The 26,443-nt window shown below is 44.5% G+C and overlaps 3 protein-coding genes across 10 annotated transcripts; all 3 read right to left on the bottom strand.

The window, feature by feature from the left end:
• Positions 1–868: 868 nt before the first annotated feature.
• On the bottom strand, positions 869–10,592 carry LOC119196696 (troponin I, fast skeletal muscle-like). 6 transcript variants are annotated; one of them, XM_037452630.2, is made up of 8 exons: positions 5,883–5,938; positions 5,494–5,689; positions 3,449–3,478; positions 3,316–3,352; positions 3,096–3,224; positions 2,799–2,888; positions 2,375–2,551; positions 869–2,251 (listed from the first exon to the last, which is right to left on the bottom strand). In XM_037452630.2, exons 3-8 carry the CDS (start codon positions 3,457–3,459, stop codon positions 2,171–2,173), a joined length of 525 nt encoding a protein of 174 aa, XP_037308527.1. In that variant the 5' UTR covers positions 3,460–3,478; positions 5,494–5,689; positions 5,883–5,938; the 3' UTR covers positions 869–2,170. The 6 variants fall into 6 exon arrangements, with proteins under 6 accessions (XP_037308527.1, XP_037308530.1, XP_062419125.1 ...); XM_037452633.2 differs by lacking the exon at positions 5,494–5,689 and having other exon boundaries at positions 5,883–5,951; XM_062563141.1 differs by lacking the exon at positions 5,883–5,938 and having other exon boundaries at positions 3,449–3,474; positions 5,511–5,833.
• A 2,287-nt stretch (positions 10,593–12,879) lies between these two features.
• Positions 12,880–17,434, bottom strand: LOC119196508 (uncharacterized). Its single transcript, XM_037452258.2, has 4 exons — positions 16,481–17,434; positions 16,320–16,394; positions 15,714–15,898; positions 12,880–15,556 (listed from the first exon to the last, which is right to left on the bottom strand). The coding sequence occupies exons 1-4, from the start codon at positions 16,566–16,568 to the stop codon at positions 14,675–14,677; spliced, it is 1,230 nt and encodes a 409-aa protein (XP_037308155.1). The 5' UTR covers positions 16,569–17,434; the 3' UTR covers positions 12,880–14,674.
• Positions 17,435–19,115: 1,681 nt separating this feature from the next.
• syt8 (synaptotagmin VIII) lies at positions 19,116–26,082 on the bottom strand. 3 transcript variants are annotated; one of them, XM_037452603.2, is made up of 10 exons: positions 25,007–25,053; positions 23,905–24,001; positions 23,427–23,594; positions 22,717–22,886; positions 22,437–22,532; positions 21,809–21,976; positions 21,331–21,498; positions 21,095–21,212; positions 20,333–20,466; positions 19,116–20,208 (listed from the first exon to the last, which is right to left on the bottom strand). In XM_037452603.2, exons 3-10 carry the CDS (start codon positions 23,569–23,571, stop codon positions 19,972–19,974), a joined length of 1,236 nt encoding a protein of 411 aa, XP_037308500.2. In that variant the 5' UTR covers positions 23,572–23,594; positions 23,905–24,001; positions 25,007–25,053; the 3' UTR covers positions 19,116–19,971. The 3 variants fall into 3 exon arrangements, with proteins under 3 accessions (XP_037308500.2, XP_037308501.2, XP_037308499.2); XM_037452604.2 differs by lacking the exons at positions 23,905–24,001; positions 25,007–25,053 and adding an exon at positions 25,978–26,082; XM_037452602.2 differs by lacking the exon at positions 23,905–24,001 and having other exon boundaries at positions 25,007–25,078.
• Positions 26,083–26,443: the final 361 nt, after the last annotated feature.

Raw genomic sequence — 26,443 nt, forward strand, 5'->3', positions numbered from 1 at the left:
AGTATGTAATGTAATTCATGTGTTGTGTGTTATTTTATTACGTGTCTTTATGGAACTAGTAATAATACAACAAAAGAGCCACTGAAACTATGAGTGAGCGTACATGCATACATGAATGATGCAATAAATAAGGATAAAAATCAGATTTTATTCATGAACTGAACTGACCGTCCTCTGCAGAAAACTACACCAGATCACTGTTAAGATTATCTGCAACCACAAAGAAGAAGAGTCAGGTAATTACCATTTCTTTATAGACCAAATTACGTCTACAAATAACGACACTATGTTGAATGACTCACCTCATCTGGTCCAACGGATGGAGATGAACAGCAGATATCCATTCATAAGAGTTTTTATAATACAGACTGCATCTGTTGTCCTTTTCAGGTGGGTTTTGTTGATCGTGGTAATATTTACAGTAGACTATTTGTTACAGGTCAAGCTGAAATAAGGAACCGATTTAAAAAACCCAAATTATTAGAATTCATTTTAATTCTAAGACCTAATTTGCACATTGAGGGAAAAGAAGACATGATGATGTTGGATAGACGTCTTTCAGCTTCCACAAGTTCTCATCAGATCTGCACAGTATGTACCAGCAGCAGTTCTTTTTGAATATGACCAAATAGCTTCTAGATATATGTGAAATGTCTTCAGAAAGCTGTTAAGACAAATTAAATCCAACTTTTAAGCGTTGACATTTCCTTCCTCCATTTATTTCACTCATTAAGCGAACGCCTAGACGTCGCCACGTGTCATCAGGCAAAGATGGAACATCGCACTCCCACAAGTTCACGGGCCACAGTATTGTCAAAATCTATTTGACCGTAAAGACGATGCAAATTCAACGAGACTTCGAACAAGATGAAGATGAACGTTTCTTATTTAATGTGACAGCAACAAGAAGGAACGTACATCACACTCCTGTTGGGACAGTTTAGAAAAGATTTACTAAATTACACTTCTGCTACGGATCAGCCATGCTAACGTCGGCTAACGTTGGCTAACGTTGGCAAACATTGGCTAACGTTGGCAAACATTGGCTAACGTCAGCTGATGTTGGCTAACGTCGGCTAACGTCGGCTAACGTTGGCAAACATTGGCTAACGTCAGCTGATGTCGGCTAACGTTGGCTAACGTCACACTCTGCCGTTACCATCTGACACCAATGACAGGGAATCTGTGATTTCATTTTGAAACTGGAAACAAAGCAGAGTGATTACGACCAGGTTTAACAAAAGTCTGGTGGAGGATGTTCACTCATTTTAAATTAGAAGCTCACATGATTGGCTGTAAATGTGATATGTGGGATGTGGGGTTCTCTGTGTGTGTCTTCTTGTATTTACTTTTTAGCTTGTAGAATAGATGTCCGCTTGTAGGACAGATGGCGTGACCGGATCGGTTCTTATAAGGCAGACAATGTGAATGGTGGAAGAGAGAGCACAGGAAAAATGAAGATAAAATATTATCTGAGATAACACACCTGCGACCGAAGGGAGAGCCAGTTTGAACCCATTTTCAGGGCAAGGCCGAAGGCTGCAGGAGAGAGTACCAGACACTCATTGTTCGGGGAAGGCGTTTGTTACAGAAGGATGAACTGGGTTGAACCAACGTTCAAGGGCACCAGAGGGATTAAAACAGGTCAGTGTCAGAAGGCAGGCGGACTTTTGAAGGGATTTGCTTGCGATACGTATTTCATTGTCTCCAGATATATCTGTGGAGAATTGCTCATGTACAACTTTTTCTCTTCTAAATAAATGTTAAACTTTTTAACTAATTTCCTGCAGTGGATTCTTCTATCAACCAACTCGGGTGGATAAGGAATATCCTAACAGATACTAGTTCTGATTCTTATAGAATAATATGACTCATGCTTCACTGTAGAAAGGCAGGTTGGATTCTTCACTCGAGCACTAATACTGACCTCAGTACACGCAGTTCAAATACATCACATTACTGTGTCATGCAAAGTCAAAACAGAAGGCAGCTCAGATTCAAAGAGTTTTGTTACAAGGAAAAATATCCAGAAACCAACTGAGGAGAGCATGGCTCTTCACTCACTGTGGTCCAGACACACTATCAGAGGAAAGGAGATGCAGCATGTTGGAATAAAACTCTTTACAAAGACACTGGACCTGAATTCTGTCCTTGAGCCCAGCGATCACATTTAACTATCGAACATCTTCTTCCTGTCAGACTTGTCTTCGATGTTCTTACGCCAGTCTCCCACGTCACGCAGCTGCTTGTCCTGCAAACACACGCCACATATGTACATTAAGTAGAAAAATAATGTTGTTCCCAATATAACACAAAATGAAGAACTATTAATATGTTGTTCTACAGGGATGACAAATGTAAATCCTCAGCTCACCTCCTCCTTGACCTCCTTCTTGACCTGCTTCAGGTTGGCCCTCAGGTCCATGTTGACCGTGTGCTTGGAGCCCAGCAGGGCCTTCAGCATGGCGTCGGCAGACATGCGCACCTTCTTCAGCCGAGGTCTCTTGAACTTCCCCCTCATGTCCACGATCTTTATGTTGAGGTCTCTGACCTTCAGGGGGAATCAGCACAGAAGGATGGTCTTCAGTACATTCAAACAACAAGGCTCCTGCACATGGAACCTGTAAGAACTCATTTACCCACAACTCAATACAAATATCTTTATGCTTTGATTTGTTATACAACGACAGAAACTTAAACCAGCTCCTCGTAAGTCTACAAATGTTATTCCTCAAGTTCCCCCCTTCATTGCACAAATGCATTTAGTCGTGTTCCAAGTTGAGAGGGAAGCGTCTCACCTCAGTCATGACCAGGTTGAGTTTGAACTCGATGCTGTATCGCTCCTCCTCGCTGATGTTTATCTGGTCGTGGAGTTTCTTGCAAAGCTCCTGAGGAGAAAACAGCATCTAGTCGTTTAGTTTTGGTTCCGTTTCCTGGCTGAATGAACCCAGTTCTGGCTCCAGTATCCAAACCAACAATAGAAAATGAAGACGGGACCTGAATATAAGGTCTACAGATGAATATGTTTGAATGATGCTTTTATTTTGTAGACTCTCTTCACTAACAGACGTTACTACAGGTGCATCCTGTCTCACCTCCAGCTCGTCCTTGGAGTACGGCAGCTCCAGAGCAGGACATTTATCGGACAGGAAGTTCTCCCTCTCCCCGACCTTCACCCCCGCCTCGGCCTCCAGCATGTTGGTGGCCACCAGCAGCATGCATCCCTGAGGATGACAGCGGAGCGGCATCTTCATCATGTGTACAGTCCGTGTGCTCTTCTTCTTCATCGGGAATAAACACACAGCCACGTCTTACTTTCAGAGTGTGCTTCCGTCTCGCAGAGAGTCTCTTCCTGCAGGCGTGATGTCACATATTAATACACACATCTGGTTCTATATATCATATATATGTATAAATACATCTTTTATATATCAATCTTTTTACTCACTCGCAGGCCATTTTAGCAGCCGGAGGTTATCTGATGAACAAAAACACACACATTAAAATGACACTCTTCCCCGTTGTACCTACAGATGTGACACAACGTCCAAAGACACCAAAGTCCAGACTTCAGAAGGTCACCGACAGCCGGTCCACTGAAGGCCATCAGCTGGCAGAGTGCGGGGACGTGATGCCCCCCCCCCGATGAAGTGAATGTGTTTTTATTCATCAGTGGCCCCTGATTTCATGTCCTCCTGAGGAAGACTTCTCCGTCCTTCTGTGGTGGCTCATGTCTCCTGTTTCACGCTTGGATCGTGGTGATTCTATCTTTGGCCTCCAAAGTTAAATCCAGGACATTTAGTAGAACTGAACTTTGCAACCAAGGCCGCGTTAATTCCTTAAGGACCCGACCTCTATTTTTAACCTCTTTCTAACACTTGTGGCACGTAGAAAAATATCTCCACAGTAGTAGGTTTAAGGACAAATGCGTCCTCCAACCGATCGGGTCTCAGATGTCCTCAAACACAGAGACACGAACCGCCGGGTTTATTTAAGCATTCTTTTGACTGAGGAGAACCTGAACCAGGGGTCCACCACGGGGACACACATTCTTAACAACACCAGTCACTTCTTCTCATTGCGGCCTCCTCTTCCTCTGCAGTCTCTGAACAGGAAGTGAGTTTTGTTGAAGATTAGCTGCTTTCTGAGCTAATTTGGTGATGAATTTATATAATTCCAAATTATGAAACTTTCAAAATAAAAGTGCCTTGTTATATTTACTGTTCACTCTTTCTCTCTTTAGTATTAAGTGACTGGCGTTAATAAAAATAGCATCACTAACACAACAATTATTAAGTGGTAAACAAATATGACCATAAATCTTTCAAAATAAAATCCTGTTTGAGGCGCTCTCCATGCTGTGAGGAGGACGATGGAGCCCTACGTTAGATAAACGTTCTGGAGGGGGCCCACATGCTGTCCTCGCCTCGCTGAGCCCCCCCTCAGTGGGAACCGGACCACGCCGGTATGCGGGGGTGCGGCCATCGGATCCCTGGGGGAGCCGAGTGTGAAGTGCTGCCTTCAACCAGACACCAGCATCAGGAACGTGTCCTTTGTTTCCTTATTTAAGATCTGGACTCCACGAGTAGTCCTGAACCTTCCAGCACTACGTGCCTGCACAATTATCCGTCTGGATCGACTGTGCGGCCTCTGCTCGGGGCCTGGGGGGCCCCTGGGGGCCGGGCGGCGCTTTGTGGTGGAGCGGTGGATTAAGGATGACTATTCCAGGAGCCCCAGCTGCTTCATTCAGGGTGAAAAATAACAAATCCAAACAGGCTTTTCATAAAAGAGAATGTGGAGGAATCCCAAAACACAGCTGGCCTGGGAACAGAGGGGCTAGACCACCGGGGGGGCAACATGCCGCTCTGGAGACGCAATAATATCTGTGGGGTTAAATCTGGGGCCTGATTCCTTTTGTCTCCAGTGTGTGTGTGTGTGTGTGGGGGGGGGGTGTCTCTGGAGGGGGGGGGGGGGGGGCAGTAACTCGACGCCACGGAACATCCCTCGAACGACAAGACGTCAGCGAGCTGCTAAAATAACCCCGAGTTCATCGGCTTCACGCCGACGCAAATACAGACGATGGCCTTCAGGACGAAGACGAAGAGGAAGAGGAAGAAACATCTGCTCCTCTGTGTGAGGAACCTCGATATGAAAAGAACCTCAAATAAAACCATATACACAACTCGAGTCTAAAGGAAATAAGACTGTCGTGTAGTTTAGATTTAGAAAAGATTGTTCATGAACATACAAAAATATGTGTACATATATACATATATATATATTTGAACCACTCAGAATACTAATATTTATTTTAAATTTACATTTCTTTGTTGTTTTTTAAGTCAGTGGGTGAAAAGTCACTATTGCATAAACATGTGTACATAGATATATATATATGTATATGTATATGTATATATTATCAAGTGTCAAACCACAGATGTTGTGCTTCCTATGGTTTGAATCTTTGTAAGATGATTAAATAAAAGTTGGTACCTAATAAAGTGATGATCTTATTCTCTGAGGCTTTGAAGCGGGTATCCGGGCGGATTAGAGCGGCTCTTTGACCCGCTGACAGGAGGCTCTCAGGGGCCTCGTGGTGAGGTCGCCTTTCATCCACAATGAACAAGAAAAGAAGGAGAAAACCTCCTGCGTCTCTCCGGCCTGTTTCCCAATGAGCCGCCAACGGAAACTGGATGTCAGAAAATGATTCAAATTGCTAAAAAGCTAAGTGTAAAAAATTCAAAAGAATTCCCCCGAGCATCAAACAATCTGCATTTCACCGACGTCACTCGGATAAAAGAACAGATTCACATTCACGACCGGATCAAACCAGATTCTGGACCAACGCAAAGAAGCCGGCGCAGCATCTCCGCGAGTCTTACCGTGAGCGGCGGCGTGTTCGGACGAGTCCCCGCCGCGCCGCCGCTAACAAGCGGTATATATTGCAATCTGTGACAGGCCTCTAAATCCTCCACTTTCTCGTTATGGAAGCGGATTACCGGTGAAACCAATGAGCTGGCAAGGTCATGAAATACAGCCCAGTGTCATCTGCCCCCTTGTGCTCTGCCTCATTATAAATAACCCGCCCTTTAGGATTGTTATCCGTATTATCTGCTGCCATCCAGCAGGAAAGTGATTAAACCACAGAGGCATGTTGCAATCAACGGCCAAACCCTTATGGACTAAGTGTCTGACTGGTGCTTTTATTTTGTAGAAAGTCTCTTTACTTATGGATGTTATTTAGTTGAGTGGATGGAGAACAAAACGCGGAGACAACAATCCTCTCAGCAGCTTAAAAGCTTCCTGCCTCAGAGTCAAGAGTTTCACAATAAAAGCCACAAGCTGAAATGAACAATTAACCTCAAACTTCACAACAGAAACCACAGAGAAGCAGAACAACTCATCCCAGTTTAAACTTCTTCCATCATGGATGGATGGATATAAATAGAAAATGGTTCATTAGAAGTTGAACTCACAGATTTCGTGTCTGGAAGCCAAAGAACATCTATGAAGGTCGAAAGGCAACCTGGAAGAAAGGATCACTGCTGATTAGCTCTCTACAACCATGTGACCAGAAGCATTTCATTTTACAACATTACAGTGAAACATTCAAGTCTTTAACATGTACTTTAATACATTTACGTTATTACTATCAAATAACAAATCAATGCTTAACAAACACTAATAAAATGATTTAGAAGATAAATTATTTTACCTTTTTCTGTTCTTGTGAATTTGTTTCCCACGAAAGGTTCCTTCAGGAAGATAAATGTGCCTCACGGCTCCTTTTTACGGGACATTATTGGGGTTCATATGTCCCACATCCACGACGTGTTGAGGAGGACACCAGTAGAAGCTTTGCACGTCATAAACAACGAGATAATGTTCACGGCGCCTTAAACCGACTCGGCCTTCTGTTGGCCACGGGCGGCTTGTACCAGGTCATTTAAACATACACATTATCTCTGTATTTACATCATTACAACGTAATGCATCTTTCAATTTAAACAAAAAAATATTAAGTTAGTGCCATTGAGCATTATTCATGAAATCGGCACAAATCCATTGATATTACGCCAAATAATATTTAACAATTGTTCTAGAAAGTAACCATCAGGATCCTTAAAGGTTTGGTTTGTTATGAACGTCAGAGATGTAGTTATGACACTGCATACTTTATAATTATAATTATTCATAAGTATGCAGTGTCATAACTACATCTCTGACGTTCATAACAAACCAAACCGTTTAAAAAGTTATGGTTATTTATAAAGTACATGTATCACTACTAACACCATGTTATGACTGTAGCAAGATGGCCGCCATGTGGGGACATTCAACCCGGCAACGAGGACGAGACATCCAGCCCTTCCTGCTATTTTCTTCTGATTCTGAGTCAGATCTTGAGTTTTAAATAAGGACGAATAAAACTCCAGTTGGTTTATTTTTATTTGATGTAAACAAGGATTTAGGATGCTGAGGCTTTGCTTTGAGCGGACAGGTCTCTGACTTAGGCCTCGCCCTCAAACATCTTCTTCCTGCCGTCCATGCCGGCTTTGTCTTCAATGTTTTTACGCCAGTCGCCGACGTCTCGCAGCTCTTTATCCTGAAAGACCAAAGAGGACCAGAAATCAGGAAGCTCGCTCAGAATAAAAGAAAGAAAAGTAAACGCGTGTTTCCACTTTGCTGAAGAGTCGAGGTGATTAGAAAAGTTACCGTTACAGCTCAGACAGAAAAAACGATATGACACGTCTGTTTCATGTGAGGATCCAGATGTCCTCTCAGGTCACATGCTTCATGTCCGTTTTCTTTTCATCGCTCCGTAGCGGCCGAGCGAAAATACGATATTTTGAATTTCTAAATATGAAATGGTAAATCATCCCCCTCTGCTAACTCCTCGTAACAGCCATTACCTTCCAAACACTCACCTCCTCCTTGACCTCCTTCTTGACCTGCTTCAGGTTGGCCCTCAGCTCCATGTTGACCGTGTGCTTGGAGCCCAGCAGGGCCTTCAGCATGGCGTCGGCCGACATGCGCACCTTCCTCAAAACGGGTTTCTTGAATTTACCCATCAGGTCCTGGACTTTGATTTTCAGGTCATCGATCTGGAAGGTGGATGAAAGTTGGGACTGGATTTACAGCGAAGGCCTCATAACAGAGTTCAACCCAGAAAGAACAATGTTGTTTTCAAGATGTAGATCCATGAGTTAGAAGAACAACCTGAGGTTCTGCAGTGGTTAAACCTCTCTGTGATTCTACCTCTTTGTTGGATTTATTAACTTTCATATCCAGGTCGTATCGCTCCTCGTCGATCACGTCGATCTTGTGGTGGATCTCCCGGCAAAGCTCCTGAACACAAGCAGGAACGTCGTCACGGTAACACGAGCCCCAAATCATTTAATCTAATCTCAAACTAAATGATGGTTTAGTTGTTTAAACCTGACTGATGGTTTAACTGTTTAAACCTGACTGATGGTTTAGTTGTTTAAACCTGACTGAGGGTTTAACTGTTTAAACCTGACTGAGGGTTTAACTGTTAAACCTGACTGAGGGTTTAACTGTTAAACCTGACTGATGGTTTAACTGTTAAACCTGACTGATGGTTTAACTGTTAAACCTGACTGATGGTTTAACTGTTAAACCTGACTGATGGTTTAGTTGTTTAAACCTGACTGATGGTTTAACTGTTTAAACCTGACTGATGGTTTAACTGTTAAACCTGAGTGAGGGTTTAACTGTTAAACCTGACTGAGGGTTTAACTGTTAAACCTGACTGATGGTTTAACTGTTTAAACCTAACTGATGGTTTAACTGTTTAAACCTGACTGATGGTTTAACTGTTAAACCTGACTGATGGTTTAGTTGTTTAAACCTGACTGAAGGTTTAACTGTTAAACCTGACTGAGGGTTTAACTGTTAAACCTGACTGATGGTTTAACTGTTTAAACCTGACGGATGGTTTAACTGTTTAAACCTGACTGATGGTTTAACTGTTTAAACCTGACTGATGGTTTAACTGTTTAAACCTGACTGAGGGTTTAACTGTTTAAACCTGACTGATGGTTTAACTGTTTAAACCTGACTGATGGTTTAACTGTTTAAACCTGACTGATGGTATAACTGTTTAAACCTGACTGAGGGTTTAACTGTTAAACCTGACTGATGGTTTAACTGTTTAAACCTGACGGATGGTTTAACAGTTTAAACCTGACTGATGGTTTAACTGTTTAAACCTGACTGAGGGTTTAACTGTTTAAACCTGACTGATGGTTTAACTGTTTAAACCTGACTGATGGTTTAACTGTTTAAACCTGACTGATGGTTTAACTGTTTAAACCTAACTGATGGTTTAACTGTTTAAACCTGACTGATGGTTTAACTGTTGAACCTGACTGATGGTTTAACTGTTTAAACCTGACTGATGGTTTAACTGTTTAAACCTGACTGATGGTTTAACTGTTTAAACCTGACTGATGGTTTAACTGTTTAAACCTAACTGAGGGTTTAACTGTTTAAACCTGACTGATGGTTTAACTGTTTAAACCTAACTGAGGGTTTAACTGTTTAAACCTGACTGATGGTTTAACTGTTACATACCTGCAGCTCCTGCATGCTGCGGGGCATCGACACAGGAGGGCAGTTCTCCTTCATGTACCTTTCCCTCTCCTCTTCTCGCTCCTTCTCCTCCTCCTCCAGGAGATCTTTGCCGATGGACAGCATCAAACTCTGACACAACATCACATATTATCAAATGACTCTAAATACAATGTTTCTATTTTTTGTCATTTAGAATTAGTTTCATCCAACACTAAACGTCTAATAGACTTTTTACCTTTAGATGATGCTTGCGACTCGATGACATTTTCTTCCTAAAAGGTTTAAGAAAACATTCATTTAAACAGCAGCAAATTACGTACAAATAGAAAATAAATGAACTCTATATACTATATGTATGTATTATTCACAGAGAAAGTCTTACATTTAGGTGAAAACACTTAAATATTCTCTGAGATTAAAAATGGCTTCATTCATTAAACCTCCTGTTGGTTCACATGCTGCTGTGGATCACATGATCATTATACTCCATGATCAGAGTAATCAATGAGAACTTTACTTTATTACTTACATGGTAACAGGAAAACAGCATTTGAATTTGATTATTTATTGTAAACAGAACTTTGTTTTCAGCAGTTTGTATTTTTATATGAATATTACAACCCTTCCTTAGTGTGGTAATTCTGTTTGGTCGTTTCTTACCGGTCCTGTGCTCGTCTAAATCTTTTACATTTTTTTGTAAAAAAAAAAAAAGGCTTTTCAGAACTGCTGAAACCCGAACATCTCTTTTTGTAACTTTCTAGAAATCTAAGGGAAATGTTTCAGATACATTTCTACTATTGTGTTTTAAATAAAATAAAAGGTTATTCGGATTAGATACAACTTGAGTATTATTGGTCCAAAATAAAAATGAACATGAACAATGAAACTGAGAAATACTCACTCCGACATCTTGGCGTTTCTAGAGTCAAAATCTGCAGAAAAACACAATATTCCCCTTTTAAATAATTTAGTGGTATGAAAGAAAAGTCATTAAGTGTGAGGTCGGACAAACAGATGGGAGGAAGGAAATAAGGTGACGATGGATAAGGCTTAGAAATAATGACTCCGATTAGAAGAAACAGGACACCAGCCCAAAAGGAACCTGGAGTCTAAATCCAGACGAGGGTCCAACGAGGGTCCTCCTGGGCACCGAGGTCATGAAACGTCTTTCTTCTGTAAGATTATCAGGAAACATTCGATACCTCCTCCGTTCACACAAACATCTCTAAAGTCTTGAAATAGAGACGAAGCAGAACAATCCGGAGCGATGCGTCTGAGACACAACGATGGTTCCTCCGTGAAGGCCGGCGCACTCAGATGGACAAAAAACGAAATATGCATGAAGATAATGTTGCTATGATGAAGTTATCTACAGATGGCAATCTCAAGGGTTCTTTAAAACGTCATTCTGTGTAGTGGCCAGCAGGGGGCGACTCCTCTGCTCCCATAGACGTCTATGAGGAAATGACTCTACTTCTGTGTAGTGACCAGCAGGGGGCGGCTCCTCTGCTCCCATAGACGTCTATGAGGAAATGACTCTACTTCTGTGTAGTGACCAGCAGGGGGCGACTCCTCTGCTCCCATAGACGTCTATGAGGAAATGACTCTACTTCTGTGTAGTGACCAGCAGGGGGCGACTCCTCTGCTCCCATAGACGTCTATGAGGAAATGACTCTACTTCTGTGTAGTGACCAGCAGGGGGCGACTCCTCTGCTCCCATAGACGTCTATGAGGAAATGACTCTACTTCTGTGTAGTGACCAGCAGGGGGCGACTCCTCTGCTCCCATAGACGTCTATGAGGAAATGACTCTACTTCTCTCTTGATTTATTCCCTCGGTAAACATTGTAAACATGAGTTTATGGTCTCAGTCTCTAGTTTCAAGTCTTCTTCAATGCAGCATGATGTTCATTTAGTGAATGATGATCTTTTCCTGTCTCTCACTTCATAAAACCCTCTAGTCATGTGGAAAAGCATCTTGTTTGGTCTAAATTTGGTCCAAATCCCACAGAAGAACAATGTGAGGATCCTTGCAGTCTCACCAACTTAAGACACACAGTCCTCACAACGCACAATGAAGGTTTTCAACGGGTGGTTCTGGGTCACATGAGTAGACAGGTCTCATTCTCCCAAGATGCCTTGCAGTTTGCTTAAGGGCTCCACAGTACTCAGTCATCTTCAAGCAAGTTGGAGATGGAGTTCAGTAGGAGGAAGGAGCAGGTCCCCCAGGGGACCAGATGGGATTGTCTTAGCCCCGGACTCACTAGAAGTCCCTGATGGTGTCCGTCCACCACACGGTGTCCTCCAAGGCCTCCAGAGCTCCTTCACATAGAAGCTTTCGTCCATCAGAGGGTCATTCATGCGTCATACGACCCTCAGAAACCAGCGATACATGAACTACTTTGTGGATAAATACAGAAGTCGTCTTCCTCCCTCTGACTCTAAGTGGAATTACACTGCGCTTAAGAATGAGATCCAACAGATTAAATATAAAGTCCTCCTCAGACCTGCAGCTGAAACAACTAGAAGCTCCAAGTGGACCATTGGAACAAAGGAATAAATATATATAATAACCAGCTGCTACACTCAGTCACTCCATCCAGAAACCCCCCAGGAAGCCAGCCCCTTTCGTGGTGGACCCCCCAGCAGAAGAGAAGGTTCCTCACCTGGTCAGGACGCAGTCGGAGCCTCTCGTTGGTCTCAGCACCAGAACTGGCTTTATATCGTATTTGCCCGAAGGAAGAGGAAGCGCTCGTTTCTGTTTAAGGAAGTGGAACTTCTCTCAGACCAATGGGCTCCCCCGACCCCCCGTCGACCCCCCCTCTGACCCTTATGATTATCGTGGAGTAACCCTGATGAGAGGCACGGGGCAGCAGGTGGAGGGAAGGCGGGTGGAGCCGGAGTAGAAACCGAAGAGTCGAGTCTTTGTGGAGGAAACAAGATGAGAATAAAAAGATGGTGAAAGACGACTTGCAGGAGGGAGTGTTTATCATTTATTGTAGTACTACACAGTGTACTAGTGGTACTAGTACACAGTGTACTAGTACCACTAGTACACTGTGTGACAGGTGGAGTCTTCACGGCTGCTGACGGACAAACCGCAGCATGTGAGACCCTGAGGGGGGGGGGGCTGCTACCAATGTTGTCTTAAGGCTTCTGGGGGGGGGTGTGTGGATATGGAGCCCCCCCCCCCCACATTGTCCTGTCTCAGAATAGAAAGGACGAAGAGGACCTGGAGTCTCCTCTGGGTCAGAAACCTTTCAAACCGGGTACGTAACGAGAGGCTCTGCAGAGGGGTCAAAGGTCACCAGAGGTTGACCGGTCTTTATTTACAGAGAGAGCACCAAAACAACCGTTAAATACATACTCTTTAATATTTTAACAGTACAAATTATATCAGACTTTTAGAAACATGACATGAGAAATACATCGCTTCACATTTCTGAACATGATATTCATCGAGAACATTCTGGGCCACTGAGAAATCACCTGAGAGAACGAGTTGGGGAACCTTTTCAGGACGAAGCCACGTATGAAAACGCTCCTCAGCCGAACACCGTTACAGCAAAGACCATTTTACACAACTGTCAAAAAGAAAAACAGCAAAAACATATTTTACATTTCACCACATGGAGGAGTGTACAAAGTGTGCAAAATGTCACCAGCTTCCACGGGCCGTGGCACTGGGGGTCAAAGGTCAAACAGGTCCTCTACCCAAATTAAATCTCTATGTTGCATGATCAACGCTGTATTTGCATTAAGATTATTGACACTTCCTAAAATCGTTATGATGCAGCTAAATACAAACTGGGTTTTCCTTCAGATGAGGTTTAGGTTCATTAAATGGGACACAAATTAAATCACAATTCAAGTGAAACTACTAAAATGAAGATTTAACTGCAGCTTCTTCACTAACGTTAAGATTTAAATCCAAAGTTAGCAGCAGTCGTCTGTGCTATTAAAACAAATAGTTCAGCCTTTAAAGGGGGGGTTCAATCAAAACAGTTTGTACCCCCCCTCCAGGTGACATGGAGCATCTGCCTGAATTAGCTTGCTAGCTGTAAGCTAGCAAGCTAATTCAGGTGCAGCAGGGAGTCAAAGTGTAATAATGAATCTTTTATGGAAGCATCGTTTTATACACAATGCTAAATGGAGGATTTTGGTAGTTTGAAGCATGTAAACACTGACATGACCTCTGACATGACCTCTGGTCCCTCAGATGCTCTCAGACTAAATGAAGGCAGCAGTTTGCATTCGGAGGAACCCGGGGAGGAGCAGAGACCCTCGAACAGTAAACCCCCGCTGACCCAGTGATGATCCAGAAGTTCAGCCTCACAGAGCAGAGGTCACCGGGGCAACCGCAGTCCTCACAGAGGACAGCTCGGCCTCCGACCCAAAGCGGCGGGAAAACGTCAGGGGGGGGGGGGAATCTGAATGACCAGCGATGTAATCCTGTCGGTGTGTATGTTCTGCTGCTTCTCACCCCCCCCACAGAGGCTAGAACATCCAGACCTCCATTTTTAACCAGCAAAATAAGACTCCAAGCGCCGCCCCCCATCTCCACGTGTACTTGCTTCATGTTGCGGCTCCAGGAGCACGACGCCCTGCTGAGGTACTAACTTTTTTACCTAATGTCCCAACTGTCTTTGAGGGATTCAGTGATCCAAGAGGAATGCGCTCCATGTCAGCAACACAGACGCTTCCATAATTATTCGGCCCCAAAAAGGTGCTGTAGATGACAACAAGGGGGGGGGGGGCAATGGCAAACAGCCCACCAGGTGCATGTGAGCGGCCCCAAGAACCTCCTGAGATATAAAACACCACAGCAGCAGCAGCACTGAAGCAGGACGACATCAACTCTACAGGCAACACGACGACACCTTTATACCGAGAGCTGTGTGTATATTACAGTGAGTCTATGGGGGGGGGGGGGGGGGGGGGTCACAGCCAGGTCACATTTACAAGGTGTGAAGAGGACTTTCAAACACTTTTACAACCACCATAATATCGAGGTGACCAGTCGTTGTCTTTAGGAAAATATCTAACACCACGACGGGGGGGGGGGGGGGGGGGGGGGGTCAGGTCCACGCCACTTTGCGTGAAATGGCCTGTTTGAAGCACTCGGGCTCGGTGTTGCCTCCGGGCCGCAGCGCCCTCTCCAGGCTCACCAGCATGTCCTGGTGGCCCTCCCTGATGTTGACGGGGTACTTGGCCCTCAGCAGCTCGTAGGCGGCGATCAGCCTCATGTTCTGTTTCACCATCAGGTACTGGATGATGCAGGTCGGCGCCAGAGAGAAGCCGTCCCGGCAGTGCACCAGGACGCGCTTCCTCTTCTCGGTGGAGGCGTCGATGCACCCGTTGATGTCCTCGAAGCAGCGCTGCTTCAGGGCCGGGCCGTCGCCCAGGGCGTCCGGCACGTCCCCGATGTCCACCTTGAGGCGGGACCAGCTGTGGCGGGCGCCGCGGGAGCAGGTGCACGGGATGAGGCTGAGGCTGGGGCCCGGGTCCCCCGGCACGCTGCTCATGTCGATGATGCTGTCGATGTTGTTGCGGCACAGCGTGCGCCCGTTGTACGCCGCGTTCAGGTTGCCGACGTAGATGTAGTCCGTCACCCTGGAGATGACCGGTTCGGAGTACTGGAAGTGCTCGTGGCCGGCGGGTTTGGGCTCCGGCGTGTCCGGGCCCCTGGCGCCCGCCGGCCCCGTGGCCGCCCTGCGGCTGTAGTTACGCAGCTTCTTGGAGCCCGAGCGGGACGGAGGGTTGGAGTCCGACTCGGAGCTGCTGTTCCACGGCGGGGAGAAGAGCGAGAAGCGGCTGGAGGACTTGGTCTTGTTGAGGATCTCCACCGGGCTGGGCAGGCTGGAGCTGGACGCCGTGGTGGAGGCCGAGGCGCAGAACAGAGACGCTCGCTCCAGAGAGCCGGTGCTGCTGGCGGCGCCTGCGCTGTGGGCCTGCTCCATCTGAGAGAGGGACACACAGCCGCTGTCAGACGATGAGGAACCATACAGACAGTTTGTGCTTATATGGCACCACTCATCACATGTTGATGTATAAATGTCATGTATGGTGCACTTTGTGTGTCTGCATTGAAAAGCTCAGGAGCAGCTTTGGACGTACCTGAGCTTTGAGGTTGTTCTTCCACTCCTGCGTCTCCAGAGCTCTGAAGCGCCCGCTGCTGTCGGAGGAGACCGACATGCAGAGGGGCCGGTGGGCCCGGGGGGGGAGCTGGGGGGTGAGGGCCACGGGGATGGGCCTGGCATCGGCGCGCTCGCTCCTACTCATCATCAGGTTTGGACAGGAGCCTGGGACACACAGGACCGACATTGGAGATCAAAAGTCAGAAGAAAACCATTAATTCTGTGGGTTTGGGACCTTCCAGTTTCATTTCTGATAAAGTCACCATACAACATACAGTAGCTTCTCCACCACTGTCAGTTATTCAGTCAAAGTCCACAGACCAGAACAACCAACACAGTTAGACATCTGACAGCTGAGCACGTGCAAACATTAAGAACTTCATCTCTTATCACTGAGACACTTTTATAAACTCTCTCTTGTCGTTTCAAGTCTCAAATAATGTCAAATGTATGAAACTTCTTCATTGGGCAGGAAATCAAACACTAGTTTGACAGCAGGAATTTAACTCGAGAGGAAACATTTCTTCATCTAAACGATGAAGAGTTCTTTGAGATTTGTTAATGCAGTCCAGCAGATCTGTCCTACCTGCACATTGTGACACGGGCTGAATCTGCAGAGCGCTGTGGGGCCTCAGCGGGATGTGGAGGCTTCTCACTGTACCTGCGGACAGAGAGGTCACCTTGCATGGAGGGTACCGGTGAGCAGCACGTACGGTCTGCGGGAGACACAACAAGCAGCACGCTTACCGATCCTCCCGTTCCGCCTGCAGAGCACCTTTCTATCCAGCGGTTCGTGTGCACTCGGGTCTTTGTTCCGCTCTGCCTCGGCTTCCATGTTCCGTCTCCTGCCGACAGAGGGACAGAAACCCGGCCCAGGCGGCCCGTCATCTTCGGCATGCCGAGCGACACTTCAGCTCCGTCGGACGGGCATCGCTCCGGCGGCCCGCGGGCGTGGAAGGACTCTGCTACTAGCATAAGTTAGCATATGCTAACTTAGCTACTAGCAGAAGTGAGCCGCTAACCTACAATCATAGGTTAGCTTATGCTAACTTAGCCACCAGAACAGGTTAGCCGCTAACCGTTGGTTACTACCGCCCCGGGGGGAGAAGCGAGGCCGCGGCAAACTGAAGCCTCCGGACCGGGGCACGGGGCCAACATGACGACCGACGTGGTTAGCACAGACCGTAAAATGTAGCTAACTCACTAGCCGTCGCTCGCTAACATGGCTACCCGACGTCCGTTGCTCCTTTGCGGGTAACCGCGGCGTATTGCGCGCGAACACCGACTACCTCTGCATCCTAAAGCGGCCACTCTATACCGGCGACTGTCGGTGGCTAACACCGGAAACAGGACCTTTGGGCTCCGGTGACTAGCTGGCTGAGCACCGAACGGCTTCACCAGCACAGCGACGTCACCACCGCGCGTGAGAGTCCGACCCCCTGCCGCGCGGTCTCACGCACGTTGGCACTCGTGCTTCCAGTTTGTGTTGAAACGTCCTTTCAGCCTGTTTCCGGTGTGACGTCATTTAACCCGCGGGGCACATGTTGCGGGTCGCGTCTTGTGAATCCCTGTGGAAAACTGGAGTTATTCGGACTTTGTGGAGGAAACGAGCTGTAAGGAGAAGTGGGCGCTATGCGGACTTCATCTGGGGGTGCTCGATACATATGCGGGCATCTCTCGGAGGGGCGGGATTAGCTGCTCGATGACTTCCCCTGCAGCCCAGCCGGATGTGTTGACCTTCCGTCTGATACAGTGCACTAAAGCGAACGCCTCTCCAACCACGCAACGCTTCCATAATGATAATACATTTCTAATATGGATGTTTACAAAAATATGTCTTATGTTTCATCAGAGACGTAAATATTCTAATTTAAATAACGTATACAGGCCCAAATAATTGAAACTCTTTAGAGCAGCTAACATGCTGCTTCAGTATGAATAATTAAACATGTTGTATTTCAGTGGGAAGGTGGCCTGGAGAGTGAGGACTTACTACATAAAGTAAAGCTCATGCTCGTAACGGAGTATTTTTTTACAATAGTCCAATCCACCACGTTGACATTGTCTTATCCAAGAAACCCGTATTTGATCAGGTCCCATACGATGATGTATGAAGTCAGACAGCAACTCCTCACTCAAATGATCGGCAATTTCAACCCAACGAATTCATTCAAAGTTTTATCATTTTTTTACAAAAGTAAGAAAATTGTCAGTAGATCAAATGCTTAAAAGGCAGAACAATGTTGAGAAGAAAGGTTGAATTATCCAGAGAATAGCACATTAATAACTGCAAGCATAAACAGGACCAAAAGAAACGGAAGATATCTCAAACATTTCAGATGAAACACTTTGAAAACTTAAAACCAACATTTAGCTTTAAATCTGTTTGAAACAGGAATAAAGATGAAGACTCACCGTGTGTGTGTCTGTGTGTGTTTGTGTGTCAGCAGCTCGATGCCCAAATAATGACTGCGTGACTCTTGGTGGATAATTGGACGTCTCCTGATGCCCCACCGTGCTGCCTTCAGTCAACAGACGATTTAATGACAACCAGCACGTGATCATCTTCATAAAAACCCAAAAGCTTTCAACAAACTCTCAAAGGAATCTATTATAGTTAAATACGAAAAAGAAAAACCACAAAAAGAGTTCTCCCTAAAGGTGGTAAAGTACTTAAGGAATATCTGAAATTAAACTTCTGCTCTACTACATAGACTTCTCACAGGTACATGTAGTACTTTATATCTAAAAGGTACATGTAGTACTTTATATCTAAAAGGTACATGTAGTACTTTTTAACTCACCACATCAATACTGTAATCAGTATATATATAAATATCAATGTATTATTTCATTTTAACACAAAACTAGCTGATAGAATATGAAACACAAACACATCAATAATTACTGTACAATAATATAATAAATGTTACTCTTTTTGGGACTTTGAACATATTTAAATGTCTACTTGCTGTATCTCAGCCCTTTAAAACTTGTTTAGTTTTTTCCTGCCTACCAACGTAGGGACACACATAAAAGACGTGTCTTGCTGTTGGGGACTTTGTTGTCCTCTGGGGACTCCAGGTGTGTCTCCAGGTGTGTCTCCTGCAGGCGAGCTCAGCGATGTTTAACGAGCCGGATCTCTGGAGGCCGGAACTCAAACCTGCTGAGCTCCGCTTGACTGTCCTCCGGTTTCCGGGGCAACAGAGTAACAGCCTGCACCTGCTGACGCAGCGCCGCTGCCTTGCTGGAGGGAGGCGGCACTCGTTCAAAAGGGTTCCATTTGATGTAAAAGTAATTATTCGTAATGGACTCGTAAATCTGTGTAAATCCGTAGAATAGCAGGGAGACGAATATTGAAATATACATCAAATAATTATAAGCATTTTCCACATTTGTTAATTATTTTATGTAAATATTATTTTTACATTTCTAATAGATTTATTTACTCCTACCAAACAAATGACCCAGAAACCATGTGCAAAGGGTTCAAAACGATCTAACAGGAAGTATGTAAATATTACATATGTCTGTCAACATGAACGCATTAATCGATGCGATTAATGTGGCCGAATTAATGCAACAAATATTTTAACGTAGTTAACGTTCGCTTACTGCCGCTAGCTGCAGTCCGTTCCATCGAGATGGAGAAGCTTTTTGCTTTGGAAGAAAAACAAACTGAGCAGAAGAATCCCTCCACATGTCAAACGGACTGCTATGCTAAGCTAGCTGCTATGCTAAGCTAGCTGCTATGCTAAGATAGCTGCTGTGCTAAGCTAGCTGGGCTAAGCTCTGTTCATTCATAAGTTCCATTCATTCTGCCTCCAACAGGATCACATGGGTGTAGTTTTGTGTTTAAAATCACATTAACAATTACACATTTTCTTTCTAACCCATGTGCAATGTAATATATACATATCTTTTTATCTATTTACACAGCTATAGAATTAAATAACAATTCACGGGAAAGTAATGAAAAATGTCTATTTGGTTACTTTATATTTTGTATTTTTAAGTCTTCATTCATCAGATAACTTCAGTCACTTTGCAGATTAAAGTTGTGTTTTGTTACGTTACACATCTTACATCTGATCATTGGTTGTTACGTTATTTTTAATCCACATAGAATTATTCGATTTACATTTGGTATCTCATGTTAAACGGACTGAATTCGTCTCTCATTTTCAACATAAGGATGGAGATAATGGGAACTGGCGACAGCTCCTGAGGATCCTCCCTCAGAAGGGTAGTTTATTGTGGAGGGGCAGCTTCCTCTTCAGGCTCAGCGTGGCGTTGACCTGCTGGGCCGACAGCAGGCTGTGCCACTGGGCCACGGGGCGCCGCGGGTTGGACAGCATGTCGGCCCAGTGCCTCAGCTGGTTCCCCGAGGCGTCGCCCCCCAGGAAGAGCTTCCCGATGGGGTCGTTCCGTGACACGGTGTCGTGGTCCCACACGGAGATCACCAGGTTCACCCTCTGGGGACCAGGAAGGCAGACGGTTCTTATTCATCTTCATCAGTCAGAGTCTCGATTTAAAATTCAATGGCGCTTCAAATGGTGAATTATGGTGTTTAATGTGTATGTTCAGGTGTGTTTGTACCTGGATTTGGTCAAAGGACACGTCGAAGGTGAAGGACTCGTTGTAATAAGGGTTCAGCGTCTTCTTCTTGATGGACGTCTTCCTCTTCTTCCACTTCCTTTTGTCCAGAGCCATCTGCACCTTCACGTACGGATCTGTGAGCACGTTAGCACGTTAGCACGTTAGCGTCACGCAAACAAGAAATGAACCATGTTCAAAAAGATGGAATGTCTCTTTTCTTGTCTGAGATGTAGCCTGTAGCTAAAACAAAAAATACACATTTTAATAAATTAATAAAAGTAATAACTCAGAAATTATTTGATATATTTGGAAATGTATTTTGCTAAAACACTGAAACTTTTAAAAGTAAAACCTGGAAACCTTAAGACTTCAAAGCGTTAAAACGCTGAAACGTTGAAACATCCACACCACCTACGTCCCATCTTCACCTACGTCCCATCTTCACCTGCGTCCCATCTTCACCTGCGTCCCATCTTCACCTACGTCCCATCTTCACCTACGTCCCATCTTCACCTACGTGGACGGGACGTAGGTGAAGATGGGACGTAGGTGAAGTCCTATCTTCACCTATATGTCTACGCCAACAAGCTGCACCTTCTGTCTGTCTATGGGTCACCATGTGGAGTCCCCTTAGTGATGATTATGATGCAGTATTCCTCCGTTTGGAGTGAAATAAAATGCTTAAACCGAACCGGTTGCTCATTTAAAACAGTGAATTAGATGGTGCAGAAGCTGCCAGAGGCCTGACTGGTTTGGTCGGACCTGAGGATCCCCCGGCGTCCATGCTCTTCAGGTCCTTGGCCTCCAGCACCACCACCGTCAGCTTGGAGGTGGTGGGGACGTAGCGCAGCGAGAAGCAGATCTCCCCCAGGTTCTCCTCCTGAAGCACCAAGAAGTCACAAAACACAAGAGCAGATCTGAAAGTAACAGAACAGCAGATCCAAACTACAAAATAAAAACTAAAAAGCATTATGTCGGCAATCTAGAGAAGACTAAACCTCAAACTTGGCGGGCTCAGCGAGGTCCTGCCACTCCTCGATGACGCGATTCCAGTCGACGCTGCAGAGCTCCACGCGGATCTCCCCCATGATGTTGTGTTTGGTGAATCGGTTGAAGTCGTAAATCTGCATCACTGCGGTCGACTTCAGCAGCGACGACTTCGATATCTGGTAAAATAACAATCACAGAGAAACAACTTGTCCATGTCCAAACCTCCCTGTCCTCATATAACTAACGTCCCCCATCGACGTATGCGACCGATTGTGGTGGTTGCCATGGTAACTCGTTGTATCACGGCTCCATTCATGCTGCCTTCAGTGCATGCGCTCAACTCTGAACCAACTCTAAACAGCTGTTCTGAAGTTTCCCATCTGAGGGTTAAATCAACTCAGAGTTTAGGGTTCGACTCCCTTTGTTGAACCTCCTCCCTGAAACGGACCCCTGTGATGACGTTGTGTAACTTCAGATGCCTGGTACCTGGAAGCTGAAGCGCTCGTTGAAGATGGGGCTCAGTGTGTTTCTGAACACTTTGGTCTCAAAGGTTTTGGACTTGTCGGGGCAGGTGTAGACTTTGACGTACGGGTCGGAGCTTCCTCCCAGGTCCATGGCCCTCAGGCTGTCCGCCTGTTTGATTCCCACCGTGAGCTGTAACAGACGGGCAGACCTTCAGTGACCCAGTGGACAAAGACACAAAGACGCTGTGTCATGTTTACAAACTGTGTGTAAACCACAGGAGAATCGGACAAATTTACGTATTTATGATGATATGCTAAGTGTGGATGCAGCAGCTACTGTGTTAGCTTAGCATGCTAGCACTGATACCTCCAGACTTACATTCAGAAAACAAGCTTCATAATAAAACGTCTTGGGGCGTGTGTTAAATAGACATAAATTTGTACTTTTACTAATTGGCATTATGTTGTTAATGCTTCCTTTTAATCCGTTTAATGTGATTAAATGACATTAAATCTTCTCATTTCGGCTTGATGCTTCTATACTAAGACGTCGTCTCTCGAATGTCTTCGATCGATATCACTGGACATGGCTTGAAGAATACAAGTGTCTTCAGAATTTAAATAAAATGGAGAGAGGCGGGTCTACCCACCACGGACTCAGCGGCGTTGTAGTCCAGAGAGTAGAGCAGCTTCCCCCTCGGCCGTTTGCTCGTTCCGTAGCCGACGTCCGACACGTCAGGCTGAACCTGAAGCACAGGAAGCACATCTTCTCAGAGCAGAGACAGAGACCAGGAGGAAGCACAAAGGAGGGTTTGAAATGTGAGGCTAAGAGAAGCACCAGGCGTAGAGAACTCCGGGCAGAGATGAAGATAAGCTCAGCTCCTTCAACGTTTCTCTAAAGCATCCCAGAACAGGGCTATGGACGCTCACCAGAGCTGTGGTGGTTTTTCCGTTCACGCCCTTCAGATCAATCTTCTCGTTCTTCTTCTGCTGCTTCTTCTTCTTCCCCTTGCAGCAGCACTTGGTGCAGATGCAGATGCAGCAGATCAGGATGAGCAGAGCGCCGGCCACAAAGATGGCGTAGATCGCCCATCGAGGCACTGAAGGGACATTTAACACGTCTTTAACATTAAAGGATCATGTCCTCAACATTCATGCTCTTCACACTGAACGTAGAGAGATCTCCTTCACACTTGCTTCCAAGTGTTCTTCTTGGTAAACCTTCAGAGCCTGGTGCAACTTTGGATTTGATGATTCAATACAGTACGATGTTCATTTAGTAAATGATGGTCCATTTCGAGTCAAACAGACCATAAAGCAGGAGATGCGTTAGGGCGGGGCCTATCGCTGAGCGACAGGTCTGTACCAGAGGGGTACACAGCGTCTGGGAGTTAAACTTAAACTCTTTCACATCATGTTTTGACGTCATGGAAGTTAATTGTGATATTCTGGTCAACTCAAAATATCTCATTCAGTGATTAATTGTGGCTCCGCCCTCTAGTTGCAAAACAACAAGATGGCGACAGCCGTAATGTCACATTTAAGGCTTCAAAACTTCAGCCCACAATTTGTAAAACCCAATTCCTTCTCATTTCTGACTGTGTACTTTTGGTGCTTTTTGAGTATTTTGAACTGCTCACAGGGGATCTTGTTGAGGAGGTCGTTGAGGAGGCTGACGGCGGCGGCGGCGGCTGGGTTGAGGGTGGAGTTGGTGGAGGAGTTGGTCACTGGCACGGCGGTGGTGAAGCGATGAGAGGAGTTGGAGGGCGGGGGAAAGGAGGGCATGATGAGGAGGACAAAGAGAAGATCTGAGGAGGAACGAGAGTCAAACTAACTTTTACTGCAGTATTTCTACTTCACAACTTGTATTCACACTCGTAGTTTGTTACGTTTGTTAAGATCTAAGAACAACAAAAACACATTAGCTGAGGTGTTGTAGCTTCCTATTTTATTCTACATATGAAGGAAGGTTCATCGCAAACATCTGGAGATGTTTTTCGGACAGAAAGAAAAGAAAAAAGCAACCAAAGCAAGAAGAAGTGTAAAAGATTGGTAAAGTAAAAGTAAATTCATACTTGATCGCAATACTCAAGTAAATGTTCTTCTGCTAGTGCTTACCAACAGTGACGTACAAAATCAAACATCAGGAATTCCTGGGTGGAAACTCCACCTTCAGCCTCCGCCCTGAACAAACAGCTCGTCGGCCTCTGATTCTCTGATAAGGAGAACAAAGACTCGAGAGGGATCCGTCAGCTCCATGCGTCTGACTGTTTTACACTCAAATACTAAAGTTCTTCTTCCATAAAGACCTACGACCGACCGACTGAAACAACAACCAAAGGACCTTTAGCATCAAGCGGGGCTCAAAGTACCGAGATCCTGACCTACAAAGCAGTAGACAGGTCTTAGTAGAATTATTATTATTATCATTAAACGATGCGTTCTCACAATTTAGAGGTCGAGATTTTCACCGTTCAATTTTCGACGCGCTTCAGGCGTACGAAGCCTAACGCAGTCAAACAAGATGGCCGACGAGACGGACCGACTTCTCTTTGTTTTAGCGTTAAGACTGTAACAGCTAATGACATATTTTAACATAATTTATATGCAGTTATCTGCATGTGTTATCTCTATTAAAAAGAAGCAATTGAGCTAAACGTTGCACACAAATAGGAATCCTAACTTTTGGGATATTTGTTAGCAAACGAGCTAACGCGGTCGCTAACGGGACAAAAGGTTCCCAAAGTTCATTATTATTTTGAAACGACTCCATTCTGCTGGATGATGAATTTGAAGATTAGTGGTATTGTTAACATTTGAAATATGAATCAACCTTCAGAATGCTGAAAAAACAATGTTTTTATTTTTATTAAAGCCAGCAGGTTCAGCTAAGATGATTCATTAATTACATCATGTTTGGAGAGTTGGATTCTGATGATTCCTTCAAACCACTCACATAGAAACTCTTCAAAACATTGTCATTGACAGCATCGGAACTTATATTAATATATTATAATAATAAATAAACAAATATATATTTTTAGGTGGTCATAAATAATGAGAAATAACATTAAGATATTAATTTCAATAAAACTAAAAACTTGTACAACCCAACTAGTAAGAAATGTAAAAAGGTATTTTCTTCTATTAGTTACATTAAGCATATTTAATATTAAACATACAACACCGCCAAAATAAAAGCTGGAAACGTTTTACTCACTAACGACGACTTTGACCGAAACGCCGACATGCCCGAAGAAAAGTTTGTGACTGGGAGAATAAAAGAGGAGGAGGAGGAAGGAGAGGAAACGTCTCTTTCCTCCTCCTCCTCTTCCTCCTCTTCCTCCTCTTCCTCCTCCTCTCCCTCAACACTCAGCAGGAACCCATCCATCTTCTCCTCAAACATCACAACATCTACTTCACTAAAAGTGCTCAAACTGTCAAAATACTCGGTTAATATTAAAGGTTCTGCATTCAAAATCTCACTTGAGTAAAAGTTAAACTTACTTAAACTACACAGTAACAAATATGTTATTGGATTATAAAGATGTATAATGATGTTCAGCTTCTGTTCATAAGACACAGTGTAAATGTGTTATAACTTCTAAAGTCTGACTCTCATATTTAACGTCAATCATTTGAGTGTAAGAAGCCTTACAATAAATGAAGTGTAATATTCTTGGACCATGAAGGTACCAGTAGGCGGGTATTGCATTTAACTGAGGATCAGTGGACACATCTGACATGTTGTCTTTGGTGTAGAAGACTGATCCGTCCTCTCATCGGTGCCTCAGAGACGCAGACTGTCCTTTAACCTCAAAACGTCAACTAATGTTCACACGATCTTTGTTAATCGCACACAAATAAACACACACATGCTCACTCACACAGACACACACAGAACACAGGGATGACACAACATTAACAGACGCATTTGGTCTTTTTAAATCAAATATTGAACCAATTGATCAATCATTTGAAGACTGAATGCAGGAAATGTAAATAGAAGATAACATCTAAAATAAAAACAAAGGTAAAGATGTAGAATAATGAAATGTGTCGATAGAGGTAAGGACCAAAGGTTTGGAACAAGATGAGATGTAGAAATAAGTAAATAAAGCAACACAGTTAAACATAATAGAAATGCATGATGGGAAAGTTGACGGGACACAAAGGACTAGAAAACGGTACCTTTGTGTCACGAGAAGCTCCTTTATTTAAATCTCATCGCGACGAACGAACAATCTCACGTTTGATGTCCTGAAACTTCTCAAGTGGGACGACTGTTACCTACAGACGCCACACCTGCTGAGCACACACACACACACACACACACACGCACACGCGCACGCGCGCACACACACACACACACACACACACACACACACACACACACACACACACACACCAAACAGAGGTGCAGTCGTTAAAATACCAGTTATTCAAATATTCGTGACGTGAGTGAAGAGAACAAACAGAATAAATAAAATACGGTAATAAAGTTCCTCCTTTGATGAATAACATTTAAATTCAAAGATTAAACTGTGGAATGAATACATCAGCATTATGAATACATGAATATGTGAGTTGGTTTCTTAAAAATTATTTTGTATTGTGGTATTACTTCTGTTTCTAAAATAACATTTTAAATGTTTGA

The sequence above is a fragment of the Pungitius pungitius genome, chromosome 6 (genome assembly GCF_949316345.1).
Source record: "Pungitius pungitius chromosome 6, fPunPun2.1, whole genome shotgun sequence".
NCBI lineage: Eukaryota > Metazoa > Chordata > Actinopteri > Perciformes > Gasterosteidae > Pungitius > Pungitius pungitius.